Consider the following 22595-nt stretch of genomic DNA (forward strand, 5'->3'; position numbering starts at 1 on the left):
TGTTATGTGCCTTTTTATTATTGAGTTTTAAGAGTTCTTTATGTATTCTAGATACAAGTTCCTTATTAGATATGTGATTTGCAAATATTTTCTCCTGTGGATTGTCTTTTCACTTCCTTGGTGGTATCCTTTGAAGCACAAAATTTTTAGATTTTGATGCAGTTCAATTTATCTACTTTTTCTTTTGTTATTTGTGCTTTTGGTGTCATATATAAGAAGCCTTTACCTAAACCAAAATTACAAGGATTTACTCCTATATTTTCTTCTAAGAGTTTGCCTGTGATTTTTTTTAAAGACATAAATCAGATCATGAAATGTCTCAGTTATTGGTGGTTTATCCATTTCATCAATAGTATCCCATTTCACATAAATAAAATCCAAAGTTCTTACCAAGTCCTGTAAGATCCAACATGATCTGGTCCTTGCCCACCTATCTAATCGTACTCAGTTCCAGTCACCCTGACCTTTCTGCTTTTCTTAGACTATGCCAACCTTGCTCCCCTATTTTAAGCCTCTGTATGGCTTACTCCCTACCATTATTCAGGTAGCTGTAGCTCCTCAGAAGGCCATTTACTAACTACACTCTCTAAAATATACCTTTTGTCAGGCTTCCCTGGTGGCGCAGTGGTTGAGAGTCTGCCTGTCAATGCAGGGGACACAGGTTCGTGCCCTGGTCTGGGAGGATCCCACACGCTGCAGAGCAGCTAGGCCCGTGAGCCATGGCCGCTGAGCCTGAGCGTCCGGAGCCTGTGCTCCGCAACAGGAGAAGCCACAACAGTGAGAAGCCCGCGTACCACCAAAAAATATATATATATATATATATATATACCTTTTGTCAACCCTCTGGCTGTTACTTGATGTTCTAATATCTCTTTTTTTTTCACTCATAACAGTTTTTCACCACCTGACATTATGTTATTTACTTATTTATGTATTTGTCTATTGTCCCATTAGCAGGTAAACTTCATGAGGGCAAGAACTTTGTTTTGTTAACCATTCCACTCCCAGTGCCTAAAGAGGTGTTAGCACATTGTAGACACTCAATAAATATTTCATTTAAGTTAAGGAATTCGTGAACTGCAGTGGATGAATTTGCTCAAAAAGAATTATATGGAAAGAAAGCAAAGACAATATAGACTGGAAGCCGGGGGAACATCAGCACTTGTAGTTAGAGGGAGTGACACCAATGAACAAAGAATAGATAATATTGGACAAGGAGGAGATCCAGGAAATACTGGTCTTTACAGTTCACTTATATCTAGGGAAAGAGAATTGATGGGGTTTTCTCAAAACTGTAGTACCAAGCATTTTTATAAAGTACTGACTCTGTCAGTAATATTTATTTTTTAAAAAAGCAGTTATCTAAGCACTAAATTTAGAAGTCTATAAAGATCCACATAGGAATCAGTGTTCTTATGAGTAATATGGACCTGGGTGAGATGAAATATTTTTTCTTGTACCTTGTATTTTCTTAAAGAGTAAAGCAGAAACTTTAGAGATTTTTCTATATATGATTTGGGTATGACATGTTCATTATTTTTCTCTAATTACATTGGGGAATTATATTGATTTTGGTTCTTTCAGTCTGTACAGAGAATTATTAAGGCTAAAATATTTTAGGATATCATAAAAAATGTATATCAGAATGTGTAGTTAAATTGCCAATAATATATTTATCTGTTGCAAAAATCAGTGGAAAGAGCTCTTGTAAGTTCAAATACCCCAATGATGTAGACAATGGCAGATATACCTGGATCAATCAGGAAACAGGTAAGGTACAGGCAGGGTCAAGAGAGCCAAAAAAAAAGTTCCCAGGACTAACAACAGCTGGAAGTTGTTACCACCCTAAGCTTGAAGGAGCAGTAACCAAAACAGTAAGAACTGCAGCTATGGGAGAGAGGCTGTCTGATAAAAGATGTAACTGTTGGTAGAAGAATGCAGCCACTTCTCCAAACTGTGGCCCAGGAGGGAAAGATTTGGAAAGAATAATATTTCAACCTGTTTGTTTTCCCACCTTTGATCTCCTGCCAATGCTTCCACTGGTTGAATGCAACCAGAAGACAGAGCAAGGCAGCCTAGTTGGTTCACAGAGATCAGTCTCCGAGGTTGTAGAACAGAATGTAAAAGGTTGGATAATGACATGGAAAAGCAGACATTCAATATCCAGCACAAGGGCATTTGGGCAATGCATGGCAAAGTCTAAAAATCTATGTATCTTTAACTTCGTCATTTCCATTTTTAGGAACTGCATTTTGAGAAAACGATTAAACAAGTGCACAAAGATATTCCTTGCATTGTTGCTCATAATAGCAAACAATTACAACAAGTTTAAATTTCCAATACTAGGGAACTGGTTGAATAAATTATTATTTACCAATACAATGGATTCTTGTTCATCCACTCAAAAATGAAGTGAATGTACATTTATTGACATATAAATGTGCTCATGCTTCATTGTTTAGCAGAAGAAGAACAGGTTACAGAATACTATATACTTGAATCCACTTTTATTTTAAAATATTCCAAAATAATTGAGAAAATACAAAATTTTAAAATTCATCTCTTGAATGGTGGAGCTATGGGTAATTTTTCTCTGGATTTGTTGGAATTTGGTAATTTTCTACAGTGAACATATACTATTTGTTAATAAAGATGTTTTAAAATAGGACATACACAAACTCAGTAATTTTCTAATGTCACAGGAAAACAGTTACAGGAATGGTGACCGAGCTTAACTGTGAATTTGAGGAAATTGTTCCAAGTTCAAACCCAGACTCCCAAACTGAAGTAGAAGAAGCCAGCTTATATACCTATAAGGAGTACAATGAAGTCTTTACACTTGTCAACTGCTTAGAAAAATGTCCATTACTTCAAGGACAGAAGCAAGGTAAAACATTTGTTATTTCCATTGTTATAAAACATTTCTTACTAATATACAAATTTTCATTTCGGTGATTCTTTTTTCTTTTATTGGATTTTTAAATTTTTAACTTTGCTAAGGGTATTCACCCACAAAATTGTAATTCTAAGTTTCACATTAGTGAAATATTTTCTTTCATATTAATCCCCTTTTTGTAAATGTAGTTGTTTTTGGAGTTTAAGTGTGCTGAGCTTCAGAATAGCCTCAGAGGTTTGATCATAGGTTGCTCACAACATATTGCTATAACGCTATTAGCATCTATGTACAGATCTGATGACACAGCAGTCTGGTGTAACATTAAACTAGTAGATTATTAAGTGATAGTTTTATTTTATTTTCTCAAATATGCTAAAGATTTTCAAACTTATCTAATTTATATGAAACCATAATTCAAAGTGGAGATAGAAGAGTTGCCGTATTAGGTCAAGAAATTCACTCAGTTTTTACAAATTTACAGTAAGTAATAATTAAAGATACATTTTATCCAAACTATATTCCAAATCTCTCATCTTACTAGAGGGTGATAAATTTTTCCAACTGTGTAAAAACTTGCTGAGAACTACCTTTCTTGTATGTATAACAACCTATTCCCTTTTTATATTATAAAACTTATGTCTCCATTATATAATTGCTACTATCTTTTAAGATATGCTTTAGCTTGAACATGAAAAATAATTTGGTTCTTTTAGTGCTGTTTTTATGTAGATACATAAATGGTGTATAAAATTTTTAGTGTTGGCAAATATGTGTGTGATATAGAGAGAGTTAAATCCCTCTTATAGTTTGAGAAGATAGAGATTGCATTAAAGACTAAACTTGAGAGCATGCTATAATAGGAAGAGCCTGAATTTGGAGTCAGAAGATTTGATCATAGTCTAAATCTAATCTTTAAAAGTGGTACAGGGGCTTCCCTGTTGGCGCAGTGGTTGAGAGTCCTCCTGCCGATGCAGGGGACACAGGTTCGTGCCCCGGTCCGGGAAGATCCCACATGCCGCAGAGCGGCTGGGCCCGTGAGCCATGGCCGCTGAGCCTGCGTGCCCGGAGCCTGTGCTCCGCAACGGGAGAGGCCACAACAGTGAGAGGCCCGCGTACCGCAAAAAAAAAAAAAAAAAAGTGGTACAATTTTGACAGTTATTAAAAAGTTTATGGTTTTCAATTTTCTTCTATAATTTCATTCTTTTAATTCATTCTTTTAATTTCTTATAAACAATTTTGTGGGGATCAAATTATATATATGTACATGTAAAGATATGATTTATAAAAAATAACAGGCTACCCAACCACAGCTGTTATTATATTAATGTGGCAAGCTAGAAGCATCTATTGGGAAATTTCATAATATCTGTCATCATCTAGAACCAGAAGCTTCTTTAACTATTATACACCGAATGAAAATATGCTTGAGTTTCCCAAATACATATGAATTGTCCATATCCTATATCTCCTTAAGGGTCCTGTGTCATTTGATGTCACTTTATAAATTTAATTTTGCAATTCCATTTATTTTCCTTGCAGTTATATTGATTGCTACTAGATTTATAGATACTTTGGTCTCACTGTCTAAATTGAAAGGAATGTATTATACTTTGAGATTCAATTGATACTGTAAATTTGCTCTGTCAAATATAGTTATTACTAAATTATAAGTTAATTCCAAACATATTTCTTTAAGACATAAAATCAGTGGGTTTTTTTTATTGTTTGTTGGTTTGTTGATATGTACTAATTTTTCTATAATATTCACATATTATTTGTCAATAAATGTAACCATTTTTATGAATATCTTTTTAGACATCCCAGGAACATATAAACAAATAGAAATTTTTAATTTTAAAAAATTGTACATGTACATAGTTTAGAGAGTCAAATAGTTATTCAATGTTATAACAAAAAGCAGCAGCCCCCTAGCTTCATAAATGACCCACATGTATTTTAGCTTTATAGAGGTATAACTGACAAATAAAATTGTAATGCATTTAAAGTGTACAATGTAATGATTTGATATACGTATACATTGTGAGAGGATTCCCACCATCAAGTTAATTAACACATCCATCACCTCACATATTTACCTTATTTTTTCTCTTTCTTTTTGGTGGGAACACTTAAGTTCTACTCTCTTAGCAAATTTAAACGCTACAGTATTATCACCTATAATCACCATGTTATACATTAGATCCTCAGACCTTATTTACTTATAACTGCAAGTTTGTACCCTTTACCAACCTCTCTCTATTTCCCCCACACCCCTGTTACAGCCCCTGGCAACTACCATTCTACTGTTTCCATGAGTTTGGCTTTTTATTTTTTAATTTAAAAAAATTTTAGATTCTGTATATAAGTGATACCATGCGGTAGTTTTGGTTGTTCTCTAACTTATTTCACTTAGCATAATGCCCTCCAGTTTCATTCATGTTGCAAATGGAAGGATTTCCTTTTTCAAGGCTGAACAATATTCCGTGTGTGTGTGTGTGTGTGTGTGTGTGTGTGTGTGTGTGTGTATCACATTTTCTTTACCCATTCATCTCTCAACAGACACTTAGGTTGTTGGCTATTGTGAATAATGCTGCAGTGAATGTGGGAAGACTCTCGTCGAGATAGTGATTTCATTAGACATCTGTTTCTCCCTTTACAACGTTTATATCTTTTTTGGTCTTAGTGTGCTGGCTAGGATCTCCAGTATATTGTTCAATAGAAGCAGTAATAGTTGCCATCCTTGTCTTGTTTTGATAGTAAAGGAAATACTTTGTTTCACCATTAAAAATGATGTAAATATTATTTCAATGTTTACATCATTTTCAACGGTGAAACGTTAGAAAAACTTACATACTTTATTGGGTTGAGGAAGCTTCTTCTATTCTGAGTTTGCTAAGAGCTTTTGATCATGAATGAGGAATGAATTTTATCAGTTCTCATTCATTTAAAATTTTATTAATGAATTTTATGTTTTCCTACATCTTAAGTACATAGAATGTTCCTTTACTAAAAACTTATAATCCTATATTCTAAACAAAATTGTTTTACTATTGTGATCTTATTGTATATGCCTTATAGTATTTTTAAATGTTAACAGTATTTTGGGAACATTTCACCATATATTTAAGTTTTCTTCCAAATCATGGCTTTTAATGACTGCAGCTTTTAATCTTATTCATGTATTATAGATTTCCCAATTAATGTTGTTTTTAATTAAAAGTATGTTCCTAAATGTATTGTTGACCTGAAATAGATTGCCAGATATTTCTCCTGCAAAAATGGGTTTATTTGGGATCAGCAGAGAATTGCAATTCCAGGTCTGCAACCATGGTGAACCACATGTAAGTCCTTGCCCAGCAACGGGGGAACTCTTTTATAGAGGGGACAAGGAAGTTGGGAGGGCTATAGTATATAGCCCTTGTTATATACAATACAAAGTATTGTATATAAGTATACAAAAGTATCTTCTGCAAAGAATAACCCTATCTTCTTTCCTGTCAGTAGACCCCTTTCCTTCTGCTTTTTTTCATAGTTAACTAGCCAAAATTATGTTTCCTAATGACAATTTAACACTCCTCTATAATAGAGGAAAACAGTCTCCTCATATCTGTGTTGGTACATATACTAGTGAATAAGGTAAGAAATCCAGGGTATGCTGGATTTCTTAGAATATAAGGAAGTAACACCCCTGGTAAAACCTTTGATAGTTATAAAGAACGTTAGTTGTGGTGTGATGCTGCCCTCAAGTGGCTCCAACAGAAAAAGGTGGTTACAATGTTCATTGCAGCACTATTTACAACAACCAGGACATGGAAGCAACCTAAGTGTCCATCGACAGATGAATGGATAAAGATGTGGCACATATATACAGTGGAATATTACTCAGCCATAAAGAGAAATTGAGTTATTTGTAGTGAGGTGGATGGACCTAGAGTCTGTCATACAGAGTGAAGTAAGTCAGAAAGAGAAAAACAAATACCATATGCTAACACATATATATGGAATCTAAAAAGAAAAAAAATGGTTCTGAAGAACCTAGGAGCAGGACAGGAATAAAGACCCAGATGTAGAGAACGGAGTTGAGGACACAGGGAGGGGGAAGGGTAAGCTGGGACAAAGTGAGAGAGTGGCATGTACATATATACACTACCAAATGTAAAATAGCTAGCTAGTGGGAAGCAGCCACATAGCACAGGGAGATCAGCTCAGTGCTTTGTGTCTACCTAGAGGGGTGGGAAAGGGAGGGTGAGAGGGAGACACAAGAGGGAGGGGATATGGGGATATATGTATACGTATAACTGATTCACTTTGTGATACAGCAGAAACTAACACACAATTGTAAAGCAATTATACTCCAATAAAGATGTTTTTAAAAAAAGGTGATTAGAAACAAGACCTCATAACTGATATGAGACTTCCTCAAGGACTCCCAGAAATACCAGGATGAGCCTGTAGGAAGGAAAGACGGCTAGAGGGGCTGTGATTGAAAGTGGGAGGTGGAGATGGGGATATAAATGAATGCTCTTTGGATTTTTACTGTTAACATGACTTCATTAGTACTTACAGAATGGATTTACAAACAAACCATCTTTAAATCGTCTCAGTTAAACCCTGCTTAGACATGGAACTGATTTTGGCTAGCTTTCTGCGGTACATCATGCATGGGAAGCTCTTTGCCACAGGATTGTCAAGAACTTAACAAGCTCCAATAAACAGATAAACAATCTCTTAGGAGGCTAGTTTACACAAGTTCTCTTTTGGTATTTTAAGTTAGCACTAGGCAAAGAGATGGTCCCTGCCTCTCTACTCTACACCACATATTTATTAAGCACATGTATACCAGTGATGTGGCTGGTCATGGGAGACATCACTTCATACTATCCTTCTCTCATACCATTCTAAAATTACTTAACTGAAAGGCCACTGCCCAAAACAAGAGACCATTGCTTCCCCTTCAAGGTGGCTTTCACTTTGGGGAGCTTGGTTTTCTAAGTAGTTCCTCATCTGAGCTTATATTTTCCTCTTTCTTTTTCCACTCAGAGATTATTGAGGAATGGGAGTAGGTTTTATGTTCCCTCCTGGGCCTAGAAACTGCTAAAGCACTGACACTGTTAGCTAAGATTCTAAAGTGACCCAAACATGATAGGGTGGGGATAGAGAGGAGAAACCTATTCCAACAATTAACTGTTAGCAGTTGTGTTTCCTAATATGTAAGCTGTGTCACACTTCTCTAGTAGATACTTCACTACACAGCTTCCATTGTAATTAATTTTATAACAAACATGTTTGAACAACCTTAGCGTGCTAGAATCAGAGTTGGTCTCAGTTATAGGCTTTTTAGACCATCTCCATTCCCTACCTGTCATTCTCTGGGGATGAATTGGAGACCTTAAGAGTTAAAATCTTACAGAGAAGAAAACACTAGGGTCAGCAAAAGTCAAATGCTTTTATTTCTTTACCATCTTGCTGAGGCTAAACCTGGCTATTTTGAGGCATAAGACCACAAGATATTTTCCTCCATTGATTACATTAATTTTGTTGGAAAAAAATATGAGCCTTTACAACTCTTTCAGGACATTTGGTCACCACTCAGTGTACTAATGTTAAATTTTATTGAGCTTCTGCCTATGTACCAGTACTATGCTACATGATTTATTTGCACAGTATAATGAAGAACTAAAGAATTTAAAATGTGTTTGACTATTATGTATAAAATAAGCTCTAACAGTATATTGTACAACACAGAGAATATAGCCAATATTTTATAATAACTATAAATATAGTATAACCTTTAAAAATTATGAATCCCTATATTGTACACTGTAACTTATATAATATTGTATATCATCTATACTTTAAATAAATAAATAAATAAATAAATAAATAAATAAATTTTAAAAATGCGTTTGAAAACCCCGACTGTATCAATGGCTGACTACAGTAACTATCTAAATCCTTTTGTATAACTTTTAGATTTCCTCTTCTTCCTTTATATTTCTTATTTATTTTCAGATTTGTCTATTGATGATGAAGAAATAATTTTTGCAAATAATTTGATGGCCTATAGAAATCAGCTACCAACTTCGAATACTCTGTTGAGTAGGCTAAAGCTATTTTCGGTAAAGGATCCCCTGTTAGATTTCAAAGGACAGATCTTCACAGAAGCTAATTTTTTCAGGTACTTAATTGCCCCGTGTTGTGAATATTTTTAAGAGAAGAAAATATTCTGTGTATGCTCACAAGTCTTAGATGTTATCAATCATAGTATTTTATCATTATTTACCTGAATTCTAATTTTAATCACTGTGTATTTTGATTAACTACATTTGGTATGTACCTTGCTTTTAGTAAACACTAATTTAATGTTTTATTTTTTGTTAAGGGGGTGTTTCTCTTGTCAAGGAGATATGAAAGGTTTTGTGGAAGATTTTTACATGGATAAAGAGAACTTTTGTCAGGAGAAGCTAGAAGACAAGGTAGGTTTAAATGAAGCTGTAATATTTGCTTTCAGTAATTTTAAAATAAAAGTTAGTAAATCACACTTTTACAAGATGTAGTAATATACATTGGCCATCTACTATTGTGAAGTTAAAAAGACTTGATAACGGATTGAACGTGTATCAATTAAGGAGTCAAATTTACTTCAGAGACAGCGGTCTAAACCTTGGCTACACATTGGAAGTACTTGATACATTTTAATAAAATTCTGAAGCCTGGATCCTACTCAGATATATTCTGATTTAATTGGTCTGGTGTACAGCCCAGGTATAGGGAATTTTTTAATAATTTAATCAATATACCTGGTATAGGACATTAAGTGGTCATATATATATATATATATATATATATATATATATATATAGGTCTTAAGGTGTTTAAAGGTTTTTTTTAAATAAAAACTTTAACACACATGGTAAAAATATTAATTCACCTGTTAGCCCCTCTTCTACAGTCCCCCTCTTCCTCCCCTGTTAATTCTGAGAGTTATGCACATACAGTCTCACTTGCTGAAGAATCCAGTTCTGTAGGAATGAAAGAGAAATAAATTCTGTGGAGTGCAGTAAAGATCCATTCCATTCCATCTGCTCTTTTTACTTCTCTCCATTCACCAGCCCTCATTTGCTTCGGTGATTTTTTTTAATTTAGAATTTTGAAAATTTGTTATTAAAATAAAAGAAGATACTTCTGCATCTAGGGATATTGTATGTCACTAATGTAATCGGTGGCCATGAAGGATATTACTCAGAGAGAACATTGCTTGTAATATTTTTTTTGGCTGCTACACTTACTTTTAAAATAAAATGTATGCAGAGCATTAAAGTTTTTGAGTGTGGGTTTAGTTTAAAATTTGGTACAGGGCTTCCCTGGTGGCGCAGTGGTTGAGAGTCCGCCTGCCGATTCAGGGGACGCGGGTTTGTGCCCCGGTCCGGGAGGATCCCACCTGCTGCGGAGCAGCTAGGCCGGTGAAGCCGTCCGGAGCCTGTGCTCCGCAACGGGAGGGGCCACAAGGGTGAGAGGCCCACGTACCGCAAAAAAAAAAAAATTGGTACACCAATTAAGCAAGTGTATCCATTTATGAACTCAGAAGTATTTATCTGGAAAACCTCACTAAAAACTAGTTTTACCTATATGTTATTTCAGTCATCAATTTTGCCTGAGTGTGAATTCTTAGTATCTACAAGCCTCAGAGAAGAAGTTGATATTCCATCACTCTCAGAACTGAAGGAGTCATTAAACTTAATGCCAGAAATAATAAATTATGTAGATGAAAATGAAAAGCTTTTCAAAAGAGGTGAGAGTTAATTTTTAAATCTATTACTTGTTAGAACTACTTAATAATGTTTGTTATAAAAATTCATGTTCGTTAAACTTTTTTCTGAACCTTCAGATTTTTAAAGTGTCCTGTAAGTTTACACAACGAAATCTCAGAATTATTATTGATAAGACACTTTTCTCATGGTCTCCTCTTTATACACTTGCAAGCTTAAAATGTCTCTGAAATTAATCTAACCATTTCAAGATAATTATAAAGATAGAACTAAAACCCATATGACTGTATTAATTTTTTTGAGTTATTTTCTTATACATAGTGACAAAGCACTAACAACTTCTATGCTGACTTTAGAAGCCCAGAGTAAGGTTATGATTCATGGAATCAGATGACTGGGAGAGTCATAACCTAGAATTTAGATGGTTTCTTCCCAGTTAGACTAGTAAATATTGTCGAAGTCTTTTAATATAATTTGAACCCAAATATTTAACTGTCCTCTCATACATTTCAGTTGAAATAATCGAAGATAAATAATATTAGGGAGGAGTGAGGGGGGATTTGTGATATCCACTGAGAATAGGGATGCTTGCCATCAACAGACTTGAAGGAATTCTTGCAGACAAGACTAAATCAAGGGGATTACTGATGAGCCTGCAAGTCAAGCAAGGTAATGAAAAGCCAACCTAAATAAATAGATCAAATTTATACCAGAACTTGAAAACCTAGCAGAGCTCAAAACTGCAAGTGGCCCATGGGCTTGTTAGAAGGACACAAATATATGCATGGTAATGGAAAAGGACAGGTGAATGTACTGAATGACTGTGGTGCTACACTCCCAGCCTTCACTTGGCCCTGATGGTGTACTAAATGACTCCTCAGAATCATTGCCACTGCGGAATGAACAAGATTACAGAAAAACTAATATCATGGTACTTCTGCTGGTAGTAGACTTTTTCCTTTTTTTTTTTTCCCAGATCTTACTATCAAGCATGGAATTGACATTGAGGATATAAAATGCAGCTCCACAGAAATTTTGGCCATTCAAAGTCAATGTGAACCAGAGTACAAGGAACCAGGTAGAAATTTTGAATAAATCATGGAGCTTATCAGGGGATATCTATATATGATGTAAAAGTACAATACATTCACATATAAAGTCTACTATGAGACAGTTTTCATGTTTGAAATTTGATTATTGCAAGCCAAGTTGTTCTCTTATCTATCCCTTTACATTTGTTACTATCATTAACATCCTTCTAGCATCAAAAGAGGAGAGTTACAAAGATTGTGGAAGAGGAATGGAGGAAATAGCATTAATATTAAAAATAGAAATCTTATAATTTTATAGCTCAGTTAAAAAGAACTTTATATTTTACCTCAGTATTAGCAATCTTGCTGACCCTTGTTATACTTTTGTAAATTTAACTTTTTAATCCCCAAAGCAATCCCATCATTATTGTTACTATCACTATCCTACCAAATTTGGAATCTCAGAATCATCTCTTGTTCCAGTGTAATGCCAGATTGTATTGCTCCCTAACTATATTGATGATGCTATTATTTAGTTACATTTATATCTGATCATATTAATCATCTATTTGGAAGTATACTGCTTTATTTATGAAAGTGACAGAAACACACTGACTACTTATGATAAATGAGGATTAGCTTTTCAAGCCCACCCTATAAAAGATATAACTCTGTGCTAGGCTACCTAGACTCCATACTTTTCAAGGTGAAAAATTACTGTCTATTAATACTACTTGTTTAACATCACCAGTATTTAGTATGGAGATAAAAATAATACTACCTCTTAAGTCCTGACAACATAAGTTGTCAGAATTGAAAACATTATTACACATAAAGTCTTAGAATTTATCTTATATAGTAAACAATAAAGTTTAGTTGCCAATGTATTTTTTTAAAATCAGTAGTATCATAGTTGAGACACCATGTGGTATATGTGTAATCCTTTATATGGATGGAAATTTAAAGCTGTTATTTTTTATTTAAAATAACCCAAATTTCTTTTGATTGAAAATTTCTGTTGTAACACAATGATCAAACATAATAGTTGCTTACAAAAAGTTATGAATTATACATAATTTTATTCAATATTTATGTAATATGATTTTTAAAATTTTTATATATTCTAGTAGAGTTAGAAATGCCATTAACTCATCTACACCTAACAAACGAACATTCTTCAGTGAATTCATTATGTGCAGAACTTCAGAAATTTCCATCTTCTCCTGCTTGTAAAATGTAAGTAAAGATTAAATCTAGAACTCAAATTGCAATTCAGAAGAAGCAATCTTTAATTAAATCTCTCCATATAAAGTCAATTTCCCAGATAGCTCTGTGAAAAAAATGTAAGAGATTAAATGGTGCTCATAGTAAGCAACTGAAGGGAATATATGAATATATATGTACATAATTGTTTTTATATGCATAGAATATCTTTAGAAGGGCACACAAAAATCAGGTACTTGGGCTTCACTGGTAGAACAGTGGTTGCGAGTCTGCCTGCTGATGCAGGGGACACGGGTTCGTGCCCCGGTCCAGGAGGATCCCACATGCCGCAGAGCTGATAGGCCCGTGAGCCATGGCCGCTGGGCCTGTGCGTCCGGAGCCTGTGCTCCGCAATGGGAGAGGCCACGGCAGTGAGAGGCCCGCATACCACAAAAAAAAAAATCAGGTACTGTTGGTTGAGCCCAGAAGGGAACTGGGTAACCTGGCAATATAGGAGCTAGTTAGTAATCAAGCTAGGCTCTTTTATACTTTTAGTATTTTGAATGGGAATATATTACCATTAAATATAAACAACTTGAAAATTTTAATTTTAAATTTAAAATTTAAAAAATCTGCTTAGAACATTGCCAGTGGATGCTTACCAATGGCACTGCCTCTATTGTCACTTACTACCATGAAATACAGTGTAGCAGTATATTGGTTTGTTAGGGCTGCCATAACAAATACCATAGACTAGCTGGCTTAAACAACAGAAATTTATTTCTTCACAGTCTAGAGGCTGGAAGTCCAAGATCAAGATATCAGCAGGATTGGATTCTTTCTGAGGCCTCTCTCCTTGGCTTGTAGATAGCTGTCTTCTCCCTTTGTCTTTTTTTTTTTTTAACTTGCTTTTAATTAATTAATTTATTTATTTATTTTTGGCTGTGTTGGGTCTTCATTTCTGTGCGAGGGCTTTCTCTAGTTGCGGCAAGCAGGGGCCACTCTTCGTTGCAGTGTGTGGGTCTCTCACTATCGCGGCTTCTCTTGTTGTGGAGCACAGGCTCTAGGCTCATAGGCTTCAGTAGTTGTGGCACACGGGCTTAGTTGCTCCCTGGCATGTGGGATCTGCCCAGACCAGGGCTTGAACCTGTGTCCCCTGCATTGGCAGGCAGATTCTCAACCACTGTGCCACCAGGAAAGCCCCTCCCTTTGTCTTCATGTGGTCTTTCCTCCATGCACATCTATGTCCTAATCTCCTCTTCTTAAAAGGATACCTGTTATTTGGATTAGAGCCTACCCTAATCACCCCATTTTAACTTAATTACCTCTTAAAGGCCCTAGCTCCAAATACAGTCATTCTAAGGTACAGAGAGTTAGGGCTTCAACATATGAATTTTGCGGAGGACAAATTCAGCCCATAATAAGTAGTTAAGAGCTCTGAACTAGAGCCAGATTGCCTGGCTGTATCATTTACTAGCTCTGTGATCTTAATTGCCCTGTGCCTCAGTTTCTTTATCTGTAATATTGGGATAATAATTGTACATACCTCATAGGGTTGTTTTGGGGTCTTCCAAAAGATTTGTCATACCTCTCTGACCAGGAAGAGCCAAGGATAACAGAGCAGTGTGTTCAGTGGTTGAACAATAGAGTTGGCTTTCAGCTTACTTCCCTAGGAATACCAGAGATCATATCCCCTCCCTAACAGAGGACATCCACTGACCTTCTTTACCTGTGTCAATGTGGTTGGTACTGGTGTTGGGGAAACCAGATATGTAGAACCAAATACTGAGCCACAAATCTGTTCAGTACAGCCCAGGATGGTCTGTAATCTTCTCAGAATTTATACTGCAGGGTTGGATCATCGTATTCTAGTTTGATCCAAAATTGCATAGCTTAATAGCCCAGCATCTTTGTCCTCTGAGTATGAGATAGCTTTGATTGCTATCTTATACCATACAGCATACCTGTAATTTAATGTTTTTTATGTTAGATTAGTCTGCCATCCTGGCATAAAGTCACCTCATTCCCCTACTTCTTATGCTAGTTACACAACTAAGAACATAACCAGTACAATGCCCTTCTTCCCCACTGTAATCCTGGAACTTAATATGTCCTAAAATAACACATTTTAAGGAAAATTACAGGAACATCTCCAAGTCTCTAATAAATTATTCCCAGAGTGGACACTGTGTGCTGGGTTTTGAGTTCTTAGCTGTGATTGGCTGATCTGCCAGAGGAGAATGCTCTTGGATTACTGGAAGCAACTGGAGCATCTCATCACTAGCGGCTCAGGCTTCTATTAATGGTCTCAGGAAGGTGTCACAGCATGAGATGGAGGAGCCTGACATTGAGGGCCCCAATTATCTTCATCTTCTGGCAAAGAGGTATTTCCTTTGGGGGATAAATTTGTGCTATACAGAACTCTACCATGAACTAGAACTGCCCATATCAGATATGAACTCTAAAAAAATAGTATGGGATGAGTACAGAAACTACCTATAATTGGTTTAAATATTTTTAATCCCCTTGTTAAGGTGCAAGATGTTTATTTGCAGGACCTATACTTCTTTTTTTGTGTGCTCTTTTACACTTTTTTTTAACTCCATATACCCTAATCCATCTGTTGAGGCAGATTGGCAGTTAGAAACAAAAACTAGCTGAAATTAGTATAATCTTGAATTTCAATCTGATATTGAAAGTATTTACTTAAACTGCAGTAAACTCTTTAATCACACAAGATATATACCTACTTATTGTTATAATTCAAATATCTAATGAGAATTTATGAAACTTGTCTTATCTGTGTATTATGATTTGCCAAAGTTAGAACAAAAAGACTTTTTTTGGTGTTTTAAATAGCAATGTTATTTTATTTTATTTTTTAACATCTTTATTGGAGTATAATTTCTTTACAATGGTGTGTTAGCTTCTGCTTTATAACAAAGTGAATCAGCTATACATATACATATATCCCATATCTCTTCCCTCTTGCTTCTCCCTGCCTCCCACCCTCCTTATCCCTCTAGGTGGTCACAAAGCACCAAGCTGATCTCCCTGTGCTATGTGGCTGTTTCCCACTAGCTATCGGTTTTACATTTGGTGGTGTATATATGTACATGTGTGGAGAAAAGGGAACCCTCTTGCACTATTGGTGGGAATATAAATTGATACAGCCGCTATGGAGAACAGTATGGAGGTTCCTTAAAAAACTACAAATAGAACTACTATACGACCCAGCAATCCCACTACTGGGCATATACCCTGAGAAAACCGTAATTCAAAAAGAGTCATGTACCAAAATGTTCATTGCAGCTCTATTTACAATAGCCAGGAGATGGAAGCAACCTAAGTGTCCATCATTGGATGAATGGATAAAGAAGACGTGGCATATATATATACAATGGAATATTACTCAGCCATAAAAAGAAACGAACAAAAAGACTTCTAACGCTCGTTCAAAGCGTTACGCTCGTTAAAAGCCTACGCTTGTTCTCTGTCTAGCTGTGACTGGCTGAGGCAGCACGGCGGCATAGGGACGGTAGCCTTGCCTGGCTACTGCAGCACTAGGGTGTCAGTTGGTCCCGCCCAGAACACTTCAGTTCTGCCCTGCAAGGATATATTTAATAACTGATTGGTGTGTCCCTTTAATACAAGAAAATGGAAACTGAACAGCCAGAGGAAACCTTTCCCAACACCGGAACCAATGGCGAATTTGGTAAACGCCCTGCTGAAGATAAGGAAGACAAACAAGCTTTTACAAGATCTAGAAACACTGATGAGATGGTTGAATTACGCATTCTGCTTCAGAGCAAGAATCCTGGGGAAGTGATTGGAAAAGGAGGCAAGAATATTAAGGCTCTCCGTACAGACTACAATGCCAGTGTTTCAGTCCCAGACAGCAGTGGCCCCAAGCGCATGTTGAGTATCAGTGCTGATATTGAAACAATTGGAGAAATTCTGAAGAAAATCATCCCTACCTTGGAAGAGGGCCTGCAGTTGACATCACCCACTGCAACCAGACTGCTCCCGCTCGAATCTGATGCTGTGGAATGCTTAAATTACCAACACTATAAAGGAAGTGACTTTGCGAATTGAGACTGTTGATCCATCAGAGTCTGGCTGGAGGAATTATTGGGGTCAAAGGTGCTAAAATCAAAGAACTTTGAGAGAACACTCAGACAACAATCAAGCTTTTCCAGGAATGTCCTCATTCCACTGACAGAGTCATTCTTATTGGAGGAAAACCTGATAGGGTTGTAGAGTGCATAAAGATCATCCTTGATCTTATATCAGAGTCTCCCATCAAAGGACGTGCTCAGCCTTATGATCCCAATTTTTACAATGAAACCTATGATTATGGTGGTTTTACAATGATGTTTGATGACCGCCATGGACGTCCCGTGGGATTTCCCATGTGGGGAAGAGGTGGTTCTGACAGAATGCCTCCTGGTCGGTGTGGGCGTCCCATGCCTCCATCCAGAAGAGATTATGATGATAGGAGCCCTCGCCGAGGACCTCCTCCACCTCCTCCTGGACGAGGGGCCCGGCTGGTGGCAGAGCTCGGAATCTTCTTCCTCCACCACCACCACCTAGAGGAGGAGATCTAATGGCCTATGACAGAAGAGGGAGACCTGGAGACCGTTATGATGGTGTGGTTGGTTTCAGTGCTGATGAAACCTGGGACTCTGCAGTAGATACATGGAGCCCATCAGAGTGGCAGATGGCTTATGAACCACAGGGTGGCTCTGGATGTGACTATTCCTATGCTGGGGGTCGTGGCTCATATGGTGATCTTGGTGGAACTATTATTACTACACAGTAACTGTTCCCAAAGATCTCGCTGGATCTATTATTGGCAAAGGTAGTCAGCAGATTAAACAAACCCGTCATGAGTCAAGAGCTTCGATCAAAATTGATGAGCCTTTAGAAGCGTCTGAAGATCGGATCACCATTACAGGAACACGGGACCAGATACAGACTGCACAGTATTTGCTGCAGAACAGTGTGAAGCAGTATTCTGGAAAGTTTTTCTAAGACTAGTGAAGAATTGAAGGAGTCCTGCATCTTTTTTTTTTTTATCTGCTTCTGTTTAAAAAGCCAACATTCCTCTGCTTCATAGGTGTTCTGCATTTGAGGTGTAGTGAAATCTTTGCTGTTCACCAGATGTAATGTTTCAGTTCCTTACAAAAGGGTGGGGGGTGGGGGAGGGTGTGCAAAAACACTGAAATTTTGAAACAGCAGTAGAGTGAGTGAATTTTAATTTTTGCTTATTGGTGGTAGTTTAAAAAAAAATTCCCCCATGTAATTATTGTGAACACTTTGCTTTGTGGTCACTGTAACATTTGGGGGGTGGGACAGGGAGGAAAAGTAGCAATAGTCCATATGTCCCTGGCATCTAGTCAGAGCAGTGTGCAGAATGTAATGCTCTTTTGTAAGACACGTTTTATGATTTTTAAAATAAATTTAGTGAACCTAAAAAATAAATAAATAAATTAGCCAAAGGTTCCAGGACCATTTGAAACAACTTAAAGGAATTGTCTCATCACTGGCGAAATGTAAATCGTTTCCATTTGTTCATGAATACAAAAACTTTAAAAATTCCTATTTAAAAGTCTATTTAAAAATATTTTTTAAATTCCTATTTAAAAATTCCTATTCCTATTTTAAAACTTAAAAATTCCTATTTAAAAATTCCTATTTAAAATTCCTATTCCTATTTAAAACTTAAAAATTCCTATTCCTTAAAAATTTAAAAATTCCTATTTAAAATTCCTATTCACCTCAACTGTGAAACTAAAAACAAAGAGAAAAAGTGTTTATAAAAAAACAGAAAGGAAAAATAATATGTAATGTTATTATACTCTTAACTTGCTTTTATGGCCCTAATTACTTTTATTTCAGAACACGACACTTTGACTGGAGGTATGCCCAGTTAACAAATATTCTGAGTTCCTGCTACATGTAAAAAAAAAAATACTTTTTTTGAAATTTTATTATGCAAAAAGACAATATAATTAATAAATTAAACTTTAACTCTTCTTTTTCAGTAGTTTGCTTATTGCTGAAGAATCAGCTAACAAATACTGTATGGTGTGGCAATCAGAAAGTTGCAGAAGCTCTTTGAATCCATTTTTGTTTAGAGGTAAAGGTTAATTGATTTTGAATGCTAAATAGAAAGTATAGATAAAAGGTACAATCAGTAGAAATGTATTGTAATATTATTATTATTATTATTGAAAATACTGTCATAAAAAGCACCATTCCAAAATTAGGATTTCAAAATTTATAATCCTAATTTTGGGTTGAGGCTGGAATGCAGTTAATAATATTAAGTAGTTGTGCTACTTCAGTTCCTCCATACAATATTCTGTGTCCCTACTTAGGCTAAAAAGTAATGAAGCGGAAAGTTCTGTGTCAAAATATTTAAAATGATAGTCATCATAAAAATCTGATAAAATATATCATCTTGTTTAGGCTCATTATAATGAATTGGAATTTCTGATTTAATAAATCTTACGTTAATTCTTCAAAATATTGTCGAATGTATTAATTTAGTAATTACTAAAATGGTCAAACAAAATAATAGTCCTATCTCCTACTAAATAGTAGAATAATTTTAACTTCATGATATTTCCATAAGTTGAAATAAACCTTTATGTGACTTCTATTGCTATAATATTTTGGACTTTTACAAATATTAGCATCTTGAAGATGAAATACTAGACATAACTTTATTTTACTATTTTTCTAATTTGTAAGAATCTATTTTGTAAGAAATTTCCAGTATGGTTCTGTTTATTGTGTTTTTTTATCTTTTTTGCCCTGTGAACTCTTTCTCACTATTTGTTTTTTGGTTTGTTGTGGTTTTTTAAGTGCCAAGAACTGAAGAGCCCAACAGTCTATATTCAGTTGCAGATTTTAAAAAGATGTTTTCTATTGAAGAAGAAAGCCTTGTGGTTAATCCTGAAAATGCAGAGTGGTGGAAACGAGCAGGACTAAATCTGATAATGACAGAAACTTTGGAACATCTATGTACATATCTGTATCATAATAATCTATCTTCTGATGATAGTAAACTGGAGACATTTTTGCCTACCAATGTGCTTCAATCAAAATGTAAGTATGTAATAGTAAATATCACTTGTGTAAACATTTTCAGAATGAGGTGTTAGATACTGGCTTTCCACTAGGTTACTGGGAAAATAAAACTAAATTCCAACATTCAATATAGCTCTGGCTCTGCCAGAATTTATAACTTTGACCTTCACTAAGCCTCATTTTCTTCCTTGAAAAAATGAGGAAATTTGACTAGCTAATCATTAAATCTCTTTCTGTCCTAAAATTCTATAGTCTCAGCTTGAAATGTCTAGCCATTTTCAATTAATGTCTTTGTTTTCTTTCATAAATGATTAATTTCTAGCCCATTTTCTGTTTACATCAGCCTAGATACAAACCAGCACTGTTATTTTTCAACCTGACAGCTGAGCTTTAAGTGTTCAATCATATCTAGTAATCTCTCTTCAACAATAGAAAATCTTCCTTTGTTACCAAAAAGTTTACTCATTAAGGGTTTTGTTTTTGTTTTTGTTTTTTTGTTTTTGCGGTACTCGGGCCTCGCACTGCTGTGGCCTCTCCCGTTGTGGAGCACAGGCTCCGGACGCGCAGGCTCAGCGGCCATGGCTCATGGGCCCAGCCGCGGACATGTGGGATCTTCCCAGGCCAGAGCACGAACCCACGTCTCCTGCATCGGCAGGCAGACCCTCAACCACTGCGCCACCAGGGAAGCCCTCATTAAGGGTTTTTTACTTGTATAATTTACTTGTATAATTTTTACTTGTATAATTTTACTTGTATAATTTTTTACTTGTATAATTTTACTTGTATAATTTACTTATATAATTTACTTGTATAATTTTACTTGTATAATTTTTTACTTGTATAATTAACTCAAAATGTCTTTTGAGTTAATTTTTTTTTCTTCTTCTAGGAACTTTATGTTCTCCCAAGTTCTTTGAGCATATTTATGATTGTTACCTTGAACTCTTTATTGGGTAGATTGCTTATCTTCACTTCACTTAGTTCTTCTTCTGAGGTTTTATCTTGTTTCTTCATTTGGAGCATAGTCCTCTGTCCCCTCATTTTGCCTGATTCACAGTTTTTATTTCTATGTGCGTGGTAGGTTGGGTATGTTTCCCAGTCTTATAGAAGTGGTCTTTTGTAGGAGATGTCATATGCGTCCCAGCAGCACACTCCCCTCTGGCCACCAGAGCTATATGCACTAGGGGTGCCTCTTATGTGGGCTGTCTAGGCACTTCTGTTGTGGCAGACTGACTAATGTGAGTGGTCTGATAGGCGTGGCTGGCTCCTTGTCCAGTTGGTTGCCAAGCCCTGCCCTTGTGTGGAGGCTGCAGGCCACTAGTGGGCGGGGCTGGGTCACAAGGTGGCTGGAGCTCTGGGGGCCCCCGGGGTTACTGTTGGCCCACTCATGGGCAAAGCCAGGTCCTAGGATGGCTGGTTATAGACCTGGGGGTCACAGATCTAGTGTCAGCTTGCTGGTAGGCGGGGTTGGTTTTTGACACTTCAGGGGCCTGGGTGTCCTGAAGCTGGTGTCGGCCAGCTGGTGGGTGGGGTCAGACCCTGAGGTAGCTGGCTGAGGGGCCAAGGTGTCCCAGAGCTGACATTAGCCTACTGGGGGGTGGCAGTGGGACTCAGGGGATCCAGGGCTAGTGCCCACCCACTGATGGGTGGAGACAGGTGCTGGGGTCTCTGGCTGCAGGGTCCTGGGGTGTCATAACTGGTATTGGCCTGCTGGTGGGTAGGGCTGAGGCCTAGGAGATTCTGGGGCTGTTGTCCAGCCACTGGTGGGCAGGAATGGGTCCTGGGCCTTCTGGCGGGCAGGACCAGGTCCCAGGGCAGCTAGAGGTTCAGGGGTGCCTGCTGGTGGGTGGGGCTGTGTCCCCACACAGCTAGCTGGTTGACCTGAGGCGTCCCAGTACTAGTCAACAGGCTGATGGGTGGGGCCAGTCCCAGTGCTAATAAGCTAGAGGGAGGGAGGATTCCAAAATGGCACTTGCCATCACCAGAATCCTCATGGCAGAATGAGCTCCCAAAAAATGGCTACTGCCAACTTCTGTGTCCCCAGAGTGAGCTCCAATTGCTGCTGGCCTTTTTGGAAATCTCTCCATGATCAGCTGGTGGGTCTGATCCAGGCTCCTTTCAAAGTACTGCTTCTGCCCTGGGTCTCAGGGTGAGTGAGATTTTGTGTGCCTCCTTTGAGAGTGGAGACTGTTACCTACAGCTCTCCTGCTCTCCCAAAAGTAAGCCCCTGTGGTCTTCAAAATCAAATGTTCTGGGGGCTCATCCTCCTGGTGCATGACCCCAGCCATGGAAGCCTATGTGGGGCTCGGACCCCTTACTCTTTGAAGAGAACCTCTGCAATTAACCTCTGTAATTATCCTCCCATTTGTGGGTCACCCACCCGGTGGGGGGGTATGGGTGTTGACTTTACTCTGTCTCCACCCCTCCTCTCTGTCTCGTTGTGGTTTCTTCTTTATATCTTTAGTTGTAGATCTTTTTCTTCTAGTCTTCAGGTCTTTCTCATCAATAGTTGCCCTGCAAATAGTTGTACTAATTTTGGTGTGCCCATGGGAGGAGGTGAGCTCAGGGTGTTCCTGCTCCACCATCTTGGCCACTCCC

At 37.0% G+C, this 22595-nt stretch overlaps 1 protein-coding gene and 1 pseudogene across 1 annotated transcript in view; both read left to right on the plus strand.

Annotated features, from left to right (window-relative positions):
- The window catches only part of SHOC1 (shortage in chiasmata 1), an 87249-nt gene that overhangs the window by 11481 nt on the left and 53173 nt on the right, over window positions 1–22595 (plus strand). Inside the window, exons 4-11 of the mRNA XM_059071547.2 lie at window positions 2703–2887; window positions 8909–9074; window positions 9279–9390; window positions 10538–10688; window positions 11642–11743; window positions 12824–12932; window positions 18947–19041; window positions 19773–20015. Coding sequence (XP_058927530.1) covers window positions 2703–2887; window positions 8909–9074; window positions 9279–9390; window positions 10538–10688; window positions 11642–11743; window positions 12824–12932; window positions 18947–19041; window positions 19773–20015 — 1163 coding nt within the window. The remainder of the gene's footprint in view (window positions 1–2702; window positions 2888–8908; window positions 9075–9278; window positions 9391–10537; window positions 10689–11641; window positions 11744–12823; window positions 12933–18946; window positions 19042–19772; window positions 20016–22595) is intronic.
- On the plus strand, window positions 16414–18081 carry LOC131761145 (heterogeneous nuclear ribonucleoprotein K pseudogene; annotated as a pseudogene).

This window comes from Kogia breviceps, chromosome 8 (assembly GCF_026419965.1).
Source record: "Kogia breviceps isolate mKogBre1 chromosome 8, mKogBre1 haplotype 1, whole genome shotgun sequence".
In the NCBI taxonomy this organism is placed as follows: Eukaryota; Metazoa; Chordata; class Mammalia; order Artiodactyla; family Physeteridae; genus Kogia; species Kogia breviceps.